This window comes from Rhipicephalus sanguineus, chromosome 9 (assembly GCF_013339695.2).
Source record: "Rhipicephalus sanguineus isolate Rsan-2018 chromosome 9, BIME_Rsan_1.4, whole genome shotgun sequence".
Lineage (NCBI taxonomy): Eukaryota > Metazoa > Arthropoda > Arachnida > Ixodida > Ixodidae > Rhipicephalus > Rhipicephalus sanguineus.
This window is the reverse complement of record NC_051184.2, coordinates 65,829,117-65,847,481: the sequence shown is the minus strand read 5'-3', so window position 1 is coordinate 65,847,481 and position 18,365 is coordinate 65,829,117. Positions and strand designations below refer to the sequence as shown.

The 18,365-nt window shown below is 46.1% G+C and overlaps 1 protein-coding gene across 1 annotated transcript in view; it reads right to left on the bottom strand.

Annotated features, from left to right (window-relative positions):
- Positions 1–18,365, bottom strand: part of LOC119405269 (glycine dehydrogenase (decarboxylating), mitochondrial) — a 54,046-nt gene that overhangs the window by 15,806 nt on the left and 19,875 nt on the right. Inside the window, exons 8-18 of the mRNA XM_037672081.2 lie at positions 16,081–16,220; positions 12,997–13,077; positions 11,700–11,800; positions 10,951–11,035; positions 10,374–10,415; positions 9,588–9,730; positions 7,054–7,129; positions 5,837–5,962; positions 3,911–3,990; positions 1,436–1,618; positions 418–677 (exon numbers count right to left, since the gene is read on the bottom strand). Of these exons, the coding sequence (XP_037528009.1) occupies positions 418–677; positions 1,436–1,618; positions 3,911–3,990; positions 5,837–5,962; positions 7,054–7,129; positions 9,588–9,730; positions 10,374–10,415; positions 10,951–11,035; positions 11,700–11,800; positions 12,997–13,077; positions 16,081–16,220 (1,317 nt within the window). The remainder of the gene's footprint in view (positions 1–417; positions 678–1,435; positions 1,619–3,910; positions 3,991–5,836; positions 5,963–7,053; positions 7,130–9,587; positions 9,731–10,373; positions 10,416–10,950; positions 11,036–11,699; positions 11,801–12,996; positions 13,078–16,080; positions 16,221–18,365) is intronic.

Genomic DNA, 18,365 nt, shown 5'->3' with positions numbered 1-18,365 from the left:
AATGATTGTCAATGTATAGCAGAACGCAGGAGTAATTCTGCAGTAGTTGAACGCGTCTGTTTGTTGCAACAAGAACGTTTAAGTGTGGCGTCCTTACTAATTTATCACTTGATTCCAGCCAGTGGCCTAGGCAGAAACTTTTTCCTGGCGGGGGGGGGGGGGGGGGCACCTCCTTCATCCGACATTGAGTCTGGGCAGATAAGTGGGGTCTAGTGCCATTTTGCGCTCTGTATCCTATGAGGGAAAAATTTCCAGGGTGGGAGGAGCAGCCCCCCCCTCCCCCGGCTAAGCCACTGATTCCAGCCCGTTACTAAACACCTGACTGCTGCGATTATTACTACTGTCATTACTGTAATTAAGTACTACGCAGTTTTTCCTAACAGCACCACTGGTTCCGTGTTGACGGGGCAATCGTACCGTTGTTTCCGATGTACAGCACCTTGTAGTGCTGCTCAAGCCGCTTTCGCATGTAGTTGGCGTTGAGCATGGCCACCTCGGTGGCCTTCCTCAGTCCCTGGGAGCCCATCATCTTGATGTAGGCCCACGAGATGGGCAGGATGGCCGACGATCCCCACGGGGCGGCACACACGGCGCCGAACGAGCTCTGGCCACCTCCGCCCAGAGACCACGGGTCGACGACGGGATGAGAGGGCAGGAATGGTGCCAGGTGGGCCTTCCTGCGCGGTGTAATGTGAACGTAGACGGTGATTCAAGCAGATGCTGGTGTTTTGGACAAATGTGTCGTAGAAAGGCTAATAACGACAATTTTGGCACACCGACTTTGAGATTAGCGTCAATGCGTGATAATAACTAATGAAAGAAAAAGAAGACGCTGCTTTGTTTTCATTAGAACCATGGTGCACCAGCGCTGTACTTTCAGTAATTTCCTGTGAAAAACGACACACATTCAAAACAAGGTTTCTACACCAAAGCTCCCTTGGCTACGCTGTGCCGTAGTAGTAGTAGTCGTTGGCGTCCGCAGAAAACGTGCTATTGGCTGAGCCGGCAGGCAGGCCACGTGATCTGGCTCCGACCAATGAGACGTAAACGCGCGCATTTCGAAACTAGCGGCTGTTTCATATCACGTGATCTCGCTAGCCAATCATATAGACCCGCGCGCTTTCCTAACCACATGTGTTCTCGTTAGCCAATCGTATACACTCGCGCGTGCAGGCGTCGCCGCTTCGATGACTCTGAACTGCGAGCTCGCGAAGCCGAGGCAAGCGGACAACGAAAGGTTGCCACCGTTACTGGGGCCAGCAAGGCCCACGGCAAACCTGTGCAATGATAGCCGCATGGGGGATCATCGCGCAACTCCACTTCACGGCCATCTTTACGGAACAGATGGACAGTAGATTCTTGTTTTCCTTTTTTTTTTTTGCTGTATTATCGGCGCTTTGAGAACCGAACGAGCCTGACGCTCGCGAAAACTCACACTCCGATGGGTCCCATGCCGGGTCCCCCTCCGCCGTGAGGAATGCAGAACGTCTTGTGCAGGTTCAGGTGGGACACGTCCGAGCCGTAGTCTCCCGGTCGGCAGATGCCCACCTGGGCGTTCATGTTGGCGCCGTCCAGGTAAACCTGGGCGCCGGTCGCGTGCACCAGGTCGCACACCTCGCTGCAAAAGGCGAGGCATGCGGCATCGGACCACTTCGTATACAAACGGGAGTGCAAGCTCTTTTTTTTTCAGTAAAATCGCAGCCGCGATTAATAAGACGCGACGATTATACAGCCTGAATTAACAGGATCGCTATAGCTGCAGCGAAGGGTCATCCGATTCTACTGCAACCACCAAGGAAATTACGTAAATCTGAGGATAGCATCTTTATTTGAAAAATACCATACGCCTCGTGCTGATCAAATATATTTACATGAAACTCTTACAAATCATATATAGCAAAAAACTGCTTGAGCAAAATGAAGGAACTAGACAGCACCATTATCCTACCTGCCAAAACTTACGCTGCTCGCAACGAACCCGAACAGAAGGTTAAAAACATAATTTTACCTACCAAACAACTTATATATTAAACAAATGAAACTAAAAAGCTTTCAAGCTATAAGTTTTAAAAAAACATAATGCAAGAAAATGTGCGCTTTGAGGGAACGTAAAGGATACTCCTGTAAGTAACGATAGTAGTCGGGCGATGGAAATTTGTATTGCATGTGTTCCATGAACCATAATAATGGAATGTTTCACATGTTTCATGTTGTTCTACTCTACTTTTTTGCCAGACTGATGGTTATATCAGTATCTCATGTACAAGCCTAATTGTATAGTCAAAGCCTGATTTAATGTAATGTCAAACATTTATTTCAGTTATTTTCTGTATTGCTTGTTTTTGTGCATGTTGGACTGGATGCCTTGAAAGCTGTGTTTTTTTTTAAATGAATATTGACTGATATAACATGGTACAAATATGAGTGCTGTGGCAACTGTGTACAATGGTGTTGGATCCTCTGCCAGGAACTATGCCTTTAGTCCAACATCGTTTTATTTCTTGTACAAGGACACAACAAAACAATTTCGAAACTCCACTAGAACTCACCTCTAGAACTTCTCGTAAGAGAAAAAGTTTTAGCCAGTCCTGTCGCTGGACATATCATTAGTGAAGCCATTCAGCAAATGACAAGGGGGACTTCCTAACGAAAGGATCTGTGAATCCGTCTCCAGATCTTGCACAAGGAACGAGCTGACTAAAAGAAAATCGCGTTGCCAGAAATTTTGAACGCGAACAATTACTGCGGCGAAAGGGCACAGCTCAATTGAAAGTCATCTTACTGTATATAGATTTACAGATTTTTTTTTGCATTTATATGAGATTTTAGAATTTGTAAACATATAGCATAATAATTATTCACGAAGTAGGATAATGCACAATGACCTACAGTGCCAGAAAACCAGCTCCTTCATAAGCAGGAGTGTTAGAAATAAAAAAGTAGGGCCTCTGACTGTTGAACGCCCACTTTTTTTGTTTACTTTATTTTCTCAAGAAGGACGATGTTGAGCCATTAGCCGACGCGATGATGAGTTCAAGAAATAACTGTGGTAAAATGCAAAATGAGCACGTAGCAATAATCCAATGCTGTTGAGCCAAATTAATGATCCAGCGCGTGAAGTGTATCCTACAACACCTGTAATTAAAGGCAAATGATAACACGCTATAATATTAATCAGCACTAACAGACAATAATGCCAAGGAAAGTATAGGGGACGTTATTAGAAGTAAATGTAATGTAAATGTGAAGAAAGAAAAGCGGACGAAAAGATAGCTTGCCGCGGGCAGGGACCGAACCTGCGACCTTCGAATAACGCTTCCGATGCTCTACCAACAGAGCTACCGCGGCGGCCATCCCCCCGTCCACTTTTTGGGGTATATATGTGTATTTAAACGTGGGAGCGTCAGTCAGCGCCGCCAGTAGCCATGGCGGCGAGTGTGGAACACTCTTTTTCTGCCTGTTGGCGTCACGTAGCACTTGAACTTATTACGAGCTGGCAGCTGACCAATTATCCCTCGTATACTACCTGAAAGCATCAAATCTGCCAGAACGAGACCCTCGCTATGAATGAAGGAAAGAAGTGGAAATTTTAAGGGCTCGTTTTTATTTGTTATACACAATATTAATGAACACTAACAGACAATAATGCCAAGGAAAGTATAGGGGACGCAGGTTCGGTCCCTGCCAGCGGCAAGCTATCTTTTCGTCCACTTTTCTTTCTTCACATTTACATAACATTTACTACTAATAAAGTCCCCTATACTTTCCTTGGCATTATTGTCTGTTAGTTCTCATTATTATTGTGTATAACAAAGAAAAACGAGCCCTTAAAATTTCCACTTCTTTCCTTCATTCAACACGCTATAAGTTATTCGCATAAAGAGGCTTCTCCACTTCGGAGGCTACTCACCAGATGGTCTCCTCGTAGATACCGTTGGTGGAAGGGTAGGTGATCATGATGCAGGCAACCTTGTCACCGTGTTGGTCGAGCTACGAACGGGGCAGAAAATGGAAGACCAATAATGGCGTACAACGTTAGACACTATTTCAGGAAACAGTCTGTCAGTTATTTCGACCGGCGGAGGCGGCTGACAGCGTGAATCACTTGGAGAGTTTGATTCGTACAATTACTACCGCAGTAACGTATACATGCCACCGATCAACAAAACGGCAATCTCGATGCCATCAGAGGTCCGAAGCGCACCGTGTAATCGGTTGCGCTGAACGTCAGTGCGAGCTGTTCGCTGAACATTCGAGTAAAGTACGAAAGAGAGTGAGAAAAATGAAATTAAAGAAAAAGAGCTCCACAGCTATTGAGGTAATTATGGTAAAAAAATTTTACATTACACGTAAGCATTATATCGTATTTCAACCTTCAAAAAAATAATGCACGATGGTCAAGTGCATCTCCACAGGCATTCCACTAAAAGAAACCGAGAGTCAATTGAAGCGCTACATTATATATAATCATCCTGAAGATTGAAGAAGCCCACATCAACACAAGGGGGTCGTTTATTCCCCCCCCCCCTTATATACGTTGTTTATGAATCAGATTGTACTTAAAGGGACTGACAACTGATTTTTCTCGGCCCAGTTTTTTTACGGCGCAACGAAAAGCTCCCCCTCAGTAGTGGTTAAGTCTGCAGCGGTTGAGTCCAAAAGCGCGTGGATATTTTGTAAGAAGAATTTCTCGATCTGTGAAGCCACTAGAAAGCACGAGTGCCTCCTCCAGCAACGCTGAGAAGCGATAGCAATTCCAATGGCCCTCCTCGCAAACTGTTCATTACGCCCAACGCTCTACTTTCACAGTAGTGAGTGCAGCGGTGGTTAAACACCTGCATTTTGCCATTTTAACCGTTTTTTTTTCTTATTATAAAAAGCCGGTAGAATGAGTTTCCCGAACTCTCGTCACCACGTGAACTCTCTTTACCGGCTCGAACGCGAGGTGCTCGCGTTACTTCTTCAACTTGTCTGCAGGTACCTCTAGTCCCTGAGCCAATGTTCATGCTTCCCATGGCCTGCGCGATTAGCCCCGGCAACGGCGCGTTGCCGGAGCTAATCGCGGAGGCCACGCGCTGCCGTTCATGAGCATCGGATCATACGTCAAGCGGAGGCGGCGCTACTGTTCTGCTCACTACAAACGAATGTGTATGGGCACATTTTAGGTTACAAAAGATTACAATGAAAAAATTGTGCTGTATTGCAACACGCTGATATAGAGACCATTAGCCGCGTGCATCAGTAAAAGGTCACATGATCGCCATCATAAGCATCCTCACTTTTTTGTCGCTTGAAGCGCCAAAAGTGACTCTAGTGAAGAAATAAAAAATATAAATCCGCTTCTAATGAGAAAAACAGGCCTCCTTTTAGACAATACTCTATACAATCTTTCCATTAGTGGGGTCATCTGAATTCGAGTTCTGAGCGGTCGCCTGTCCATTTAAGAAAGTTGCTCAGAAGTATTTAGACTAACTACTTGAACACGGGTTGTCACTGGAGCGAACGTTTCGACAAGTGGCCTTGTCTCCTTCAAGGCAGACGAATACAAAACCACATAGTCGAAACGTTCGCTCCAGCGACAACCCGTGTTTAAGAATTTTTCATGTCTTCGGCCTTCCACCTTCCCCTGAAATTCTGCATTGCTGATAATGTATTTCTCGCGGAATTCGCTTTCATTCGACCTTACAGTGTTCGAGTCCTCGCATTAGGGATGAACGCGACCGAGTGAGACACGCTACACTAGAAGGTCACAGAGGTCATACGCCGTGCGCATCAACGCGAGAAGGAATGAACACCACCCCAGGAATACAAGCAAGGTCACAGAGGTTACACGCACCTTGGCCTTGAGGTGGGCGACGTCAACGCTGCCGTCCTTCTTGATGTTCACCGGTTCGACTGCCATGCCGGCCATGTGCGCGCTCGCAGGATTAGTGCCGTGCGCAGACATCGGGATCAGGCACACCTGCACCGAACCGAGGGCAGGCAGGCAAATAAATAAATAAATAAATAAATAAATAAATAAATAAATAAATAAATAAATAAATAAATAAATAAATAAATAAATAAATAAAAACTTTATTACATAGCTAAGAAAAGTTCATGCAGCAATTTGTATCAATAACCAAAATGGCGTGTGAACGCTCCAGCATTCAACAATGACTGGTAATGCCGTACAAGTAGTACTAAGTGCAAGCATTACTACACGTTAGAGTGACTGAGATCATTTTCGTCATTTCGTCGTACTCCGCACGCGTAAATGAAGTTGCCGGAAAGGCTAAAAAAATCACCAAAGTGTACCTCGACAGACTCCCAAACTTGCAAGAAATAAATAAAAAAAAAGACAGGCATTTATGAATGGAGCGCATCTACGAGGGTTGTAGCTCTGCCGCACGTAAGAGGAAATTTTTAAAGAAAAAACAGAAAACGGTGCTGGTCTAGCCCCTGTTCCAGTGAATATTTGAGCCAGATATGACATTATATATGACATAACAATACCATGTCGAAAAAGGAGCGAATAGCCGCTTCCTTTCTTTCTTTCTCTTTCCTTGGAAATGTCATTCCAGCTACGCAGCTAACGGGCTAGACCGGTATTGGTTGATTTCAGGGATAGACTTTAGGAGGCTACGTGCCCCGTCGTCTACAGTCCGGCCTGTTAATGAGAACACGCGAATTAGCACGTTTCATATCGCGGGCCCCCTAATTGCAACTGGGCGTGGAAACGTAATGCACGGCACTAGTCTGTCAAAAGGAGTCAGAAGTGTCAACCACCAGTAGTGTAATGCAAATCTAAGCCACTATGCTTTTGAAAGAGAGCGAAATCCGTCCGTACATGCCTCGCACGCAAGTGTTCCATTTAACAGTGGACCAGTCTGTACGTGCAAAGTGGGGGACTGACCAGGAATCGGGAGCAAAGGAAAGTATGAACTACAGAAATCTGCAGTTATAATAAATAAGCGAAATTAGTTTAAATGCAGGGATTGCATTATTGTTACATAACTAAGAAACATTTTTAAGAGTAAACGATCACGCGAAAAAGTCGTCTTTCATCCTGACCTTCCTCTGCTTCTCCCCTTTGGAGGCGAAGTACGAGGAGATCGCCCTCAGGCCGGCGTACTCGCCCTGCGCACCGCTGTAAAAAAAGTATTAAAAAGATGACGTCATATGTGGGATACCAGGCGAAGAAGGCGCGGAAAGAGCACGCCACAAACTTTACGCCTTCTTGCTAGCAAGTGCCTCGATGAAATACGCAGGACACGCGCTTCACTTAGTGTCATTCGCTCGTCGTTGTAGGAAGTAGTGAAAATATGGACCACTACCAACTGTTTTTTTTCACTTTGCAATCGTAATACGTACTCTTTAAAAAATACGATATCAATTATTGCTGGGCGGGTCAGAAAGGAATGTGGTACACACACACACACACACACACACACACACACACACACACACACACACACACACACACACACACACACACACACACACACACACACACACACACACACACACACACACACACACACACACACACACACACAGCTGCGCCGAGCTCCCAGTCAGGCGTACAAGACGAGTAAAAATTAAGCCCCACAAATCAACCAGCCGATGGATGAAGGCACCAAGGAGGTTCTATAGAACCTCTGGAGTGGCAGTCCCGGCCGCCGCCAACGGGAGCAAGTGAAGCCGCCGGCGGCCATGTAGCTAGAGGAAAAACACGGCGCGACCGCCATAGACGGCAATGGAATACGCGCGGCGCGCGCGTTGGTTTGCAGTCCCACAATCAAAAAATGAGATGGAAACTGCTTTAAACCCACGAACAGTTGCCTCTTCTCGTTTATGAAACAAATTATGTCATACTATTATGTCAGCTGCAGACTAATCTGTTGTCGAAGGGGTGCTTCGTATATCGAGCGCGCTGTAATTACATATGTGTTACTAGGAACTGGGTTTTTGTGTTGTAACGGCGTCAGTGTTCAAGGGGTAACCACAAGCTAACGTGGAACGCACTTATTCTCTTTACATAAGCACACATCAATCACGCGAACATTTGGCCAGAAGCAGGATTCGCAAGCATTAACCTACGTGGGCGACGTGTGCCATCACGGCAATCGCAGCGCGCACAGCCTCGAAACGAGGTAGCTCTCGCCCTCTCAGACTAGACGCATAAAAAAGTAAAGCAGCCGCGTCCTTCGGTGTTTCGGTTTCAGTTTGGTCGGATTTCAAAAGAGTTACATCTTGCTTTTGCCGCAATTTTTTCTTTTCGTAACTATTTGTGTTGAAGCTACGTCAAGGAGGTAGAAACTAACAGGCTTTTGTAGATGCACTGGGAAAGCAGGAAAAATTGTAGGTACAAATTGTAGGTGCCAGGCCGTCTGCCCCGTTCTGTCGAAGCAGCATTCTGCGAAGTGAATAGAGCAGAGGTGGTTGGTTGGTTGGTTGGTTGGTTGTTCCTTGGCAACCTGGCGCAACCCACCGCGGGGTATCGGCCATGAAACGGGCGGCACCTTATTTTAGAGATAAAATTGTTTTACATGGAGCAGAGGTGGTCAGAGCTGGTCGAGCTGGTAACCGTCCTTAGCTCTCTAACCACTTCTTCGACCGGCACGTTCCCAGGTAGAACGCTGCGCGCAGTCTTTTGGAAACATGTAACACGGATAATCACGTCATGGAATGTTGCGTTTGCCAATTCCTCGATAAACATCCATCAAATTCGATATCCATGCACCGGATAAATATGCATGCACGCCGTCAGTCTTGACTTGCAAGAAAACACCAGAAAGCTCGGAATTCTAAGGGCGTTCTGACTTCCTACTCGTACCAATATTGCTCGGTACGTCCAGCTAGACTGCACCCACTTCGTGTACACACTTAAAAATCACGTACAACGTCGTGTCAGCGAACATTTAAAGCGTAAAATTTTCGTCGCTACAACTGCACGCATGTATTACATGTATGCGCACCTTTCAAATTGTTTCCAGTTTAACAGCATGCACGAAAAACAGACAATCGTCAGCGAACTAAGTGAGGACACTTACACGTGAAAAGTGATCCCAGGCGTCTTCTTATTGCGATTTGTGCAGCCATAAGCGACGCACGAAGTCGCCATGGCCTCGTAAAATGTTTAACTGCTTTACAAAAGCATGCCACCGTCCCCAAAGACAACTGCGACGGCGGGGCAACGGAGCGCACTCCGTCGTCTGCTTCCGAGTTTTTCCTTTTGCAATATGGCGGCGACCGGCTTCACTTACGGGGGCGCCACCTCCACTCCAGAAGAAATAGTATATAACCTCCTTGGAAGGCACTTACTACAAGTCATCCCAGCTTTTGCAGATTTTATAGAGCAAAAGTGGATTATAAAATATTTTTCAGCCACGGCATTGCCTGCCCAAACCTACATCTCTGCAGTACAGAAGGAAGCTCCGAGTTTTCGACACGCGTTTGCAGTGCTATAGACACAAAGTTACGCACGCTGTGTACTATCGGTAATCGAACTCTTGACCTCGTCTTTCACGGCACAACGCCCCCGCCACACGCTTTCAGCCACTTTTCAGTGGTCAGTTCCCAGTAGCACGTTGTCGCGCACAGACCTGTTTGGCTGCAGGGACACCTTGTCGTAGCCGGTGATCTCGCACAAGTCGTGCTCGAGCTCCTCGAACAGCCGTTGGTAGCCCTTGGCTTGCTCCAGTGGCACGAATGGGTGAATATTGGCGAAGCCCGGCATCGAGCACGGCTGCACAGCGCAAGAAAGAGAACGGTAATGCAATACACTCTACCACGCTCCTGAAACAAAAGCATCGCGCACTGTTGGTCGAGTATATTAACGTTTTATACGAACTTACGGCAGACCAAGCCGGAGCGGATACGTAAACAGTTTTCATTGATGAGGATAACATGCATTATTTGGTGCTGAAAGATTATTTGGCTCATTGTACAACCCCACAGTCATCAGGAAGCCGTGGAAAAAAAATGACACCCAAATTACAAATTACTTCATAATAAATTACATCGTCTCCACTTTAAAAAAAAGTCACAGTTACGCCGCAAGGACCAGACAATTCGCAACAGATTAGAATGTTATACGAAGTAAGACTAGCAGCTAACTCCTTCATGACCCGATCTTCAGCGTAACTATAGAAAACGCTGCCATAATGGAACACGGTCGCTCCAGGAAGCGAAGTAGTTTTCGTGCTGACTGTCGCCTCTCAACGCGAAGCAAGCGGTGAGATCGCAGCACCTACAAAGGCATGAGCCGTACAGCGGCATGAGGCATGAGCACCTACAAAGGCATGAGTTGCTGCCCGTTTCATTATTAGTAGTATAACCTACGAATACCTAATATCCCATAATGAGAGCAGTGCGAAAACAACACTCACCATCATTTCTACCGTACTGTTGAGCTTCATGGTACAAGATCCCTGCGGGAAAGAAATGTAACGGCCAATCATTTTATTATGCACAACGCTCTCAAAATCTTGAAGGAGTTTTGATGGTTTCAAACACTTGATTTCAATGTCTTTGATTTCAATGATTTCAATGATTTCACCGTCGCTTGTCAAGTTTGGAGCGTGGTCCATTAGACTTATTGTAGCGTGTCATGTTAATCAAGACGTTGCTAATCACACGTTATCAGTCAAGATAGCAGCCCCCGGAAGTGACAGTTCACTTCCGTGGGAATTCACTGCCCGATAAGCTATAGAGAACGAATGAGATAATTGCAGTAAAAAGAATAGCTCGCGACTGGCAGTCGAGAGCCTCGAGTGAGCGATGAAACGTGTGCTTCAGCTGCACACGCTATATTCTTGACAGGAAGTAATCAATCAATCAATCAGTCAATCAATCAATCAATCAATCAGTCAATCAATCAATCAATCAATCAATCAATCAATCAATCAATCAATCAATCAATCAATCAATCAATCAATCAATTAATTAATCAATGAGTAAGCTCACCAGAGGTATCATGGAGTGGACGAGCGAGATGTCCTTATTCTCAAGTTGCTTCATAAACCTAACGATCTGCGTCTCGGAGTGGTACCTGCAAAAAACGATAGGGCAGCATGCATGATACACTTGCACTGAGACGCCACTGGCGGCGTTTGACGATATCCACGGCCATATATTTCGATAGTTGGGCTAAGGGAAAAAAAAAGGTTCGTTAATGCTAATAACACGTTGTTAAGCTCAGACGCACATAACGAGAAGTAAAAATGGTTGATCGCCTTCTTGTAATGCCTTTTATAAAAGTGCACTGTAGAGCATAATGATCGCATTCGATTCTTTCCTAACTCATTCATTCTACATACTGTCACTTACAAAATAATTTCATGATTGGGATTTATATGGAAGCAGTGCCGGCTATCCTTTTTGTTTTTTCTTTTCTTCAAATGCAAACACACTATTCCGAAGCAATCGCTGAAACACAGCTATCGCTGCCACACAATGCTCGAACTACCATCGGAGGTTTATTTTATTTATTTTTTTGCAGGAAACATTTCTAGACGCATGGAAAATGTGCCCTGCACAGGTAAACTTCTGAATGCAGTTCGAGCTTTGCGTGCTTTGTCCTTTTTGTCCTCATTCACACCTGAACACTACGACAGGATGACAGTGAACCAAAATGCCCAAAATTTCACCGCCCTTAATCAACATTACTTTGTGCGAAATTACGTTAAAATGAATAAGCTTCTTTTCTTGCTCACGTGTTGAAGACCGGGTGCGTGAGGAACTCGGTGGTCCTCTTGTGCTCGCTGTGCAGCAAGCTGTCCGGCGGCTGTTCGGGCATATCGCTGGCCAGTTGAGCCTGCATAGATCGGCAAACTCACTCATGAGTCGAATCACTCAGACTCACTCAGACTCAGATCGAGCCGTGAGTCTGAGTCTGAGTGAGTTCGGTTGAGACAAATTTTAGTGAGTATGAGTCCGAGTGAGTCCGGTTGAGGAAAAATTTGCTGAGTCTGAGTCCGAGTGAGCCCTAAGCACAAGATATATTTCTTCGGTGAGCCTTAGTGAGACATGACATCACAAGAACTTTATTGGAGTCTTAATGAGCTCCAACTTTTTTTTTTGCCCACCTATGTGAGCCTGCAAGACAAAAAAAAAAAATGCGGGAGGCGAGAGATTGAGCATTTCGCGACACTTTTAACCCATCGTAGGACACATTACATTGGACTGTTGGTCACAAAGTAACCACAGGAAAACATGTTCGATTTGACCAGTACCGGTTTGCCATATTAAATTGTCTCTTTACTCCGATTTGTCGATCGTACAGCTTTAGCGCCGTGATTCGGTAAATGAATTATTTCTTGGGGTTATTCGGGCCAAAAATAGGATGTGATTGGGAAAGACGCCGTAGTGGAGGACTGCGGATTGATTTCCGCCACCTGGGCTTTTATAACGTGCACATAAATCGAAGTACGCGGATGTTCTTTGCATTTCGTTCCCACCCTAATACGGCCGCCGTGGCCTGGAATCAAACCCGCGTGCATAACAGCGCGACGCCTTAACCGCTAGGCTACCACGGCAGGTGTACCGTAGTAAAGCCGTAAAGCCTTCCGGTTAACACGTATGGTTGGGCGAAGGCTCTCGAAAGGATATGGAAAATGATAGTGTGAGGTTCGAACCGCGGACCAGGACAAATAGTCACTCCATCGCGAAGCGTCCTTTCTGCGAGAAACCGTATCGGTTTCCCTTGTCGCAGCGCCCTTATAGAAGGACGAATGACAATACTTCCTTATCATGGCCAGCTTTTTTTAATAGGCTCTTTCACGGTCGCTTAGTATAGACCACCTCGCAAAAAAAAAAGTTCGTGCGCTATATTGGCTCTCAGTGCACGACGCCTTAGCCTTGATAAGTCGCGTGCGCGAGTCGGCCTTTGTTTTCTGGCAAAATTCTTTTCTGCCGAAATTCACGACAGCAAAGGGCGAAAACAACAACAACAACCACAAAGATATTGTCATGCTAATATTGATACATCTGAGACAAGCCATTCCAACTCACCGCCGTCTTTTTACTATCGAAGATCCAGAGCAGGTCGTCCAGATCCTGCTCTGTCACGGTCTCGTCCAACGAAACGCCAACCTGCGATAAGCAGTACATCGAGAAGTCATGTACCAACGAAACACGAGCCCGTGATAAACGATACTCCATCGGGGAAGAAACAACTTTAATGACGGCACAGCGAGGTCGTTAAATTTAGCTTGCCGGTGGTTCGAATGGTGGTGGCAAGTAGCTCGCCACGACCTTTTCGGCCCAGTTAATAACTTCTGTCTGAATACGTTGGTCATTTGATCGATAAGCGATAGACCAGCGAAACGCCAAGCTGCGATAAGCGATACTATCTGTGTTCACCGGCTAATATCCGTTTTTTTTAATCTAGTGCTCCTCCTCTTAACTAAACGCAATAATGAAAACAGAGGCACGTGGCAACGGTTATCGACAGATACATTTTTGGAGCTATTATACGCGCGCACAACGTGACATAACCGCGGTCTTATTCAGCGGTCAAACTAACAACTGCGTGCAAAATCCGCACGCGAAACTGCAATACATAATATACGTTTCAAAGTAACGCCAATATTGTAAGAAAGTTCGCCTTCATCGTGACAGTTGACGTGTTTGACCGGCGGCACTATACTACGCAAGTGCTCTTAGTTGATCACGTACCAGCTGTAATCCCGTGGGTCATATAATATCAAGCGCATAAGTCGACGGCCGATCTCCAAGCTGTCACAGGCAACACCGAGGAGACCTTGGGGGCGGTACATACGGCGCTACTATTAAGTGGGGGGGGGGGGGGGGGGGGGGGGGGGGGGAAGAGGGCATTCAGTTGAACACGCAGAAAAACAAAACTTCACAGCAGCAGTTGTATCTTGAATATCCTAATGCAGGGCAGCAGGGGTATCAAACTAGCGGCCCGGCCCGGACATGACTGTCTTCGACCCATACTTTATTTTTTAAATTTCCTCAATAAATAAGTTCATGAGCTATACCAGCCTCAAGCATTTTTTTTTTTTTTTTGGGAGGTGCCCCCTGCGGTCAGCATGCGTTCACACATAACCGTGAAACAAAACTCTGTATTTCAGTATCGGCGTTCGTATTTTAGTCTCCTTGGAGATCGGTATTGATATGTTATGAGAATCCTAGCGCCAAATCCCCTTATACGAGATGCAGGAAAGGTATTCTTCAAATGGCAACATTAGCAGACATTCTGTACAATATACCCTCTGCCCCACCGCTCCTACCTTTTTCACTGTCCTGGCCCTTGCGGGTGCAAATTTTCGCGACTGCGGCCCGCTTGAGCTTGAGACTCCATGTCCCAATGCCTAATTCTCATGTCCTAATTAAACGGCCACTCATTTAATCATTATCGGCACAGAAAACACTTTATAGAAAAAAATATTAAAGCGAGTTCCACGCCTGTGAAATCTGAGTAAACATCGGAGTTTGCAAGCAAGCGTTACCACCTGGCGAACGCAGATTGAGTTCTTTCTTTATATTCTTCTCCTTCATTATTTCATAATTCTTCATCTCTCTCTACATTGCCCTCTGTCCTTCTTTCCCTCCTCTTAACCCTCACATCACTCGCCCTTACCCTAACTTCTCTTTCCCACCCCTTGATACGCTATACTGTTCGTGGTTATTCTATGGTTTACCCTCTCGCCTCTCCTTTTCCCTCCTGCTCACCCTAACATCAGCTCTCCTCACCCTCACATCCCTTTCCCATCTCCTTTCTAAGCAGTACTATGCACGGCTATGCTGTGCTAGGTGCTGCTTGGCCCATACCTGCTTTCTGTGGTGCATACCCGCCGAGTCTTCCGTCCACGACACCAGCCTTACTCCGAGCTTAAACAGCGCCGCCGTTAAAATGGTTTACAGAGCGGTTATGCCGTTCTGCCGTCGAGCGCGCAGTCAGTAGTGTGTGCTCCAATCTTTGGCCAGGTTGTCCCAAGTGATTAGAAAGTCGATTGCGACGAAGTAAACCCGTTCGCCGATAACTGCCTACCCGTGCCCAAAACAACGCGCACCTCTAAGCACAACAGTGCTCAGCCACGTGTAACCCTACGCAAGCGATTGCCCCCTCATGAATGATCATGAGTGAACAGTGGAAATGCAGTGTTACAGCACAGCGCTAAAAAAAAAAAAGGTCTCTTTGGAAACCATGCGCGTGCCACGATAAGCCGCACACTTTTGACCTAGGTTCGACGTTTTGTCTAACCTTTGTGGTTTGGGTTATAGCCTTAATCGCCGAATTGTGGAACGAGTCAGAATCCATTTTATTTCCAACACACTTGTTGGGGGCAAAAAGCTATGCAAAACAGCTTGACGGGGCCTGGGGGCCTACAGAGGGCAGCCCATGCAGTGGATTTCCCACAGATGTACACTTGTAAGCAAAACAAACAGCCTAATACAAAGGAAATATCAAAATCACTATATATACAATGACCATCAGAATACTCTGTATGTCGCACAGAACATGAAATATTATTATTAGATGGTTATCTGAATCACTTACTTCGATAGTTTTGTGATCTATTTTCGAATACAAGTTACAGAGCTACCACACTACAACGAGATGGCTAGGATTCAGCTGCGTTGTCAGTGTAATTTCTATTGCAACAAAAGAATATCGCGACCACAGAGGGAACGTACACCAGGGGTCCCAAACACGCGACCCGCGGGACGCATGCGAGCCGCGGGCCTTTCGCTAGCGGCCCGGCCGGCACACGAATGCCTTCGTCCCATAGTTATTTTTATTATCTTAAGTATGCTCATGAGCTACACAGACATGAATGGTCTCAAGCGTTCTTTTCGTGAGGCAACCCATGCAGTCACCATGTGTTGGAACATAACCCTTTCAGAAATCACTCATATATGAGTGAAAGGGAAGGTCTTCTTTCATATGGCAACGTTAGCTGACATCTTGTTCAAACCCCTCCTCCACCCAAACCCTCATTTCCCTCTCCACTCCAACCTTCTTCAGTGCCCCGGCTCTTGCGGGAGTGCATTTAGTGACTGCGGCCCGCTGGATGGAGTGAGTCTGAGACCCCTGACGTATACGTTTAGTGAGCGGCTAAAGCGTACCGTGCCATCAGCGAAGTACCGGAAGTTGACTTCCTTCTCGGTCGCTCGTTTTTTGATGTCCTCCTGGGAGTTGGCCGGCTTAATCTTCAGGGTGTCGAAGAACCTCGGGTGGGTCACGTGATGACCGGCAGTGGCCGCTCCTACGAGAGGACGACGCATGAACGACCGAGAAGTGCAGTATCAGTATCCCTATGCGTAGAAAAGATGACTTGAGATGGCGATAGATCGAACCATGCGAACTTGTGAGACGTGCAATTTTGGGTCGCCTTCTATCACCATCGTCCTGAACACGCGTAGTGTAATGAGCAACGTGATTTTATTAAAATATTACTGTTTGTCGCGTTTGCTCCTGTGAGCGTATCGGTGAGTTCACGGCATTGCTCTCTAAGCAAATAGGAGCAAACATGAATGGCGTACCGCAACGTTGAACAACAGTGCAAGTTCAGGAGGTGTTCAGAGCAGAGAAAAATTCGCACTGTAGTTATTGAAAGATAATTCCTGCAGGCTTGTAGTGGTGAACTTTATACTAAGTTTCTTTTTTTTTAATCTTTTTCTATGTTTCCGCCTCGTTTTTGTGAATATGGCAGAAAAGAAAACCTGGCCTCGAGAGTTTTCCCGTCGAAACAGAAACAGCCGTAAAACTGCAAAGCGCTTTTGTGGCGGTCGTTTTTTTCAGCAGGCATCTAGAACTCGAAGCGGTCGTGGCGTGCCTCAAGACCGCGCTGTGCCTACACCCTTCATTCAACGCTTGCGTCGCATCGCTGAGGTATGCTTCTCCAATATAAGGCCCTTTATAACGTGAAACCAGCTTCACAGGAGAGAAATAAAATTGGCGCAGCTTGCGTTAAAGGCGCAATGACCGGCAGGGACTGCGGAGCCGACGGGCACCTATGTAGCCCTGGCTCTTGCTGTTTTCTTAAGTTTTGCAGATTTTCTTTCTTTCTTCCTGTATTTCATTGTTCTTCTCCCTTCTCTCTGTTTCTCCTATGCCTTCTTTCTCCGTTTATTTCTATCTCTCTCTCTCTCACTCTATTTCTTTCTCTCTCCATCTCATTCTTTCTGTGCTGCTACGCTTTACTCTCTCCCCTCCTCCTTTCCTTCCTCCTCCTCCTCACCATCTCATCTCTCCTCCTCACGTTCACTTCCCTTTCCCACCCCCTTGCCACACTGTACTACACAATGCTATGCTACGCTCCGCTAGCGTGCCTGGATAGCCGAGTGGTTAGAACGCTCGCCTTCGGGTCGAGGATACGCGGGTTCGAGTCCCGCCTCGCGAATAACCTTTTTTTTTCTGCAATAATTTTTCTCTTTCTCCTTCTTCAGATCTTTCTCTCTGTCTCTCTCTCTCTCTCTCTGTACTCGCTCTCTCACCCATCAGGGTTATTACAGGCCACGCAGCAACAAATCGGCGCACGTGTTCTGGGAGCGAAGCATAAGTTGAAGAGCACGAAGCGAGCGTGTACCGGCTCATGATGATGATAATTACTGTTCGCACTACCCGGCGCAACTAAAAGCTTAAGGAGCTCCGCTCTTAAATGATGGTGGCTGTAAGCGGACTTGAAGGGACACTAAAGAGAAACAATGAATTGGTTTAGATTGATAAAGTGTGCTCGGAGAACTCTCGTGTAGTTTATTTCACCACCGTAGGTTTATTATTAGAGGAGAAAACTAAGTTCAAAGTTTCATTTTTAAATTTCGCGCCGAACTTTGTCATTCGTGACGTAAAAGACTTCAAAGAGCATTTAACGTATTTTAGCGCCACTGGCTCGACAAAATTTCCACAAACTCGCTATGTCAAGTCTCTGGCCCCCTCAGAGGACAATGTACTTCGATTTAACCGATTAGGAACTATGTAGGCCTAAGCAGGCGCCGTCAGAAATGTGTGACGTCACGGCAAATGGTGCGGGAATTCCAAGGTGGCGTCGCCACCTGTATTTTCTTTTTGCGCATTTTGTCGCTTATTAAGCGTCTTCGCGCAGAAAGCGTGGTGTTTTTGTTATCGTGGAAGACTACTTTACTATTGCGAGAAAAGTTGTTTTGCTCTTTAGTGTCCCTTTAACCTGCGGCCAACCCTTAGCCTGCATTCTGATGCCTTGGTAGGGTAGTACTAAATGACACCGAAAATAACAAAAGAGACAAGGGCAAGTGCATAAGTTCGGTCTACGCTGCTGCAGTATATCTTGCCTGTACGCTTCTTACGTAAAAAAACGTTACCGCGGACAATGAATGAATGAATGAATGAATGAATGAATGAATGAATGAATGAATGAATGAATGAATGAATG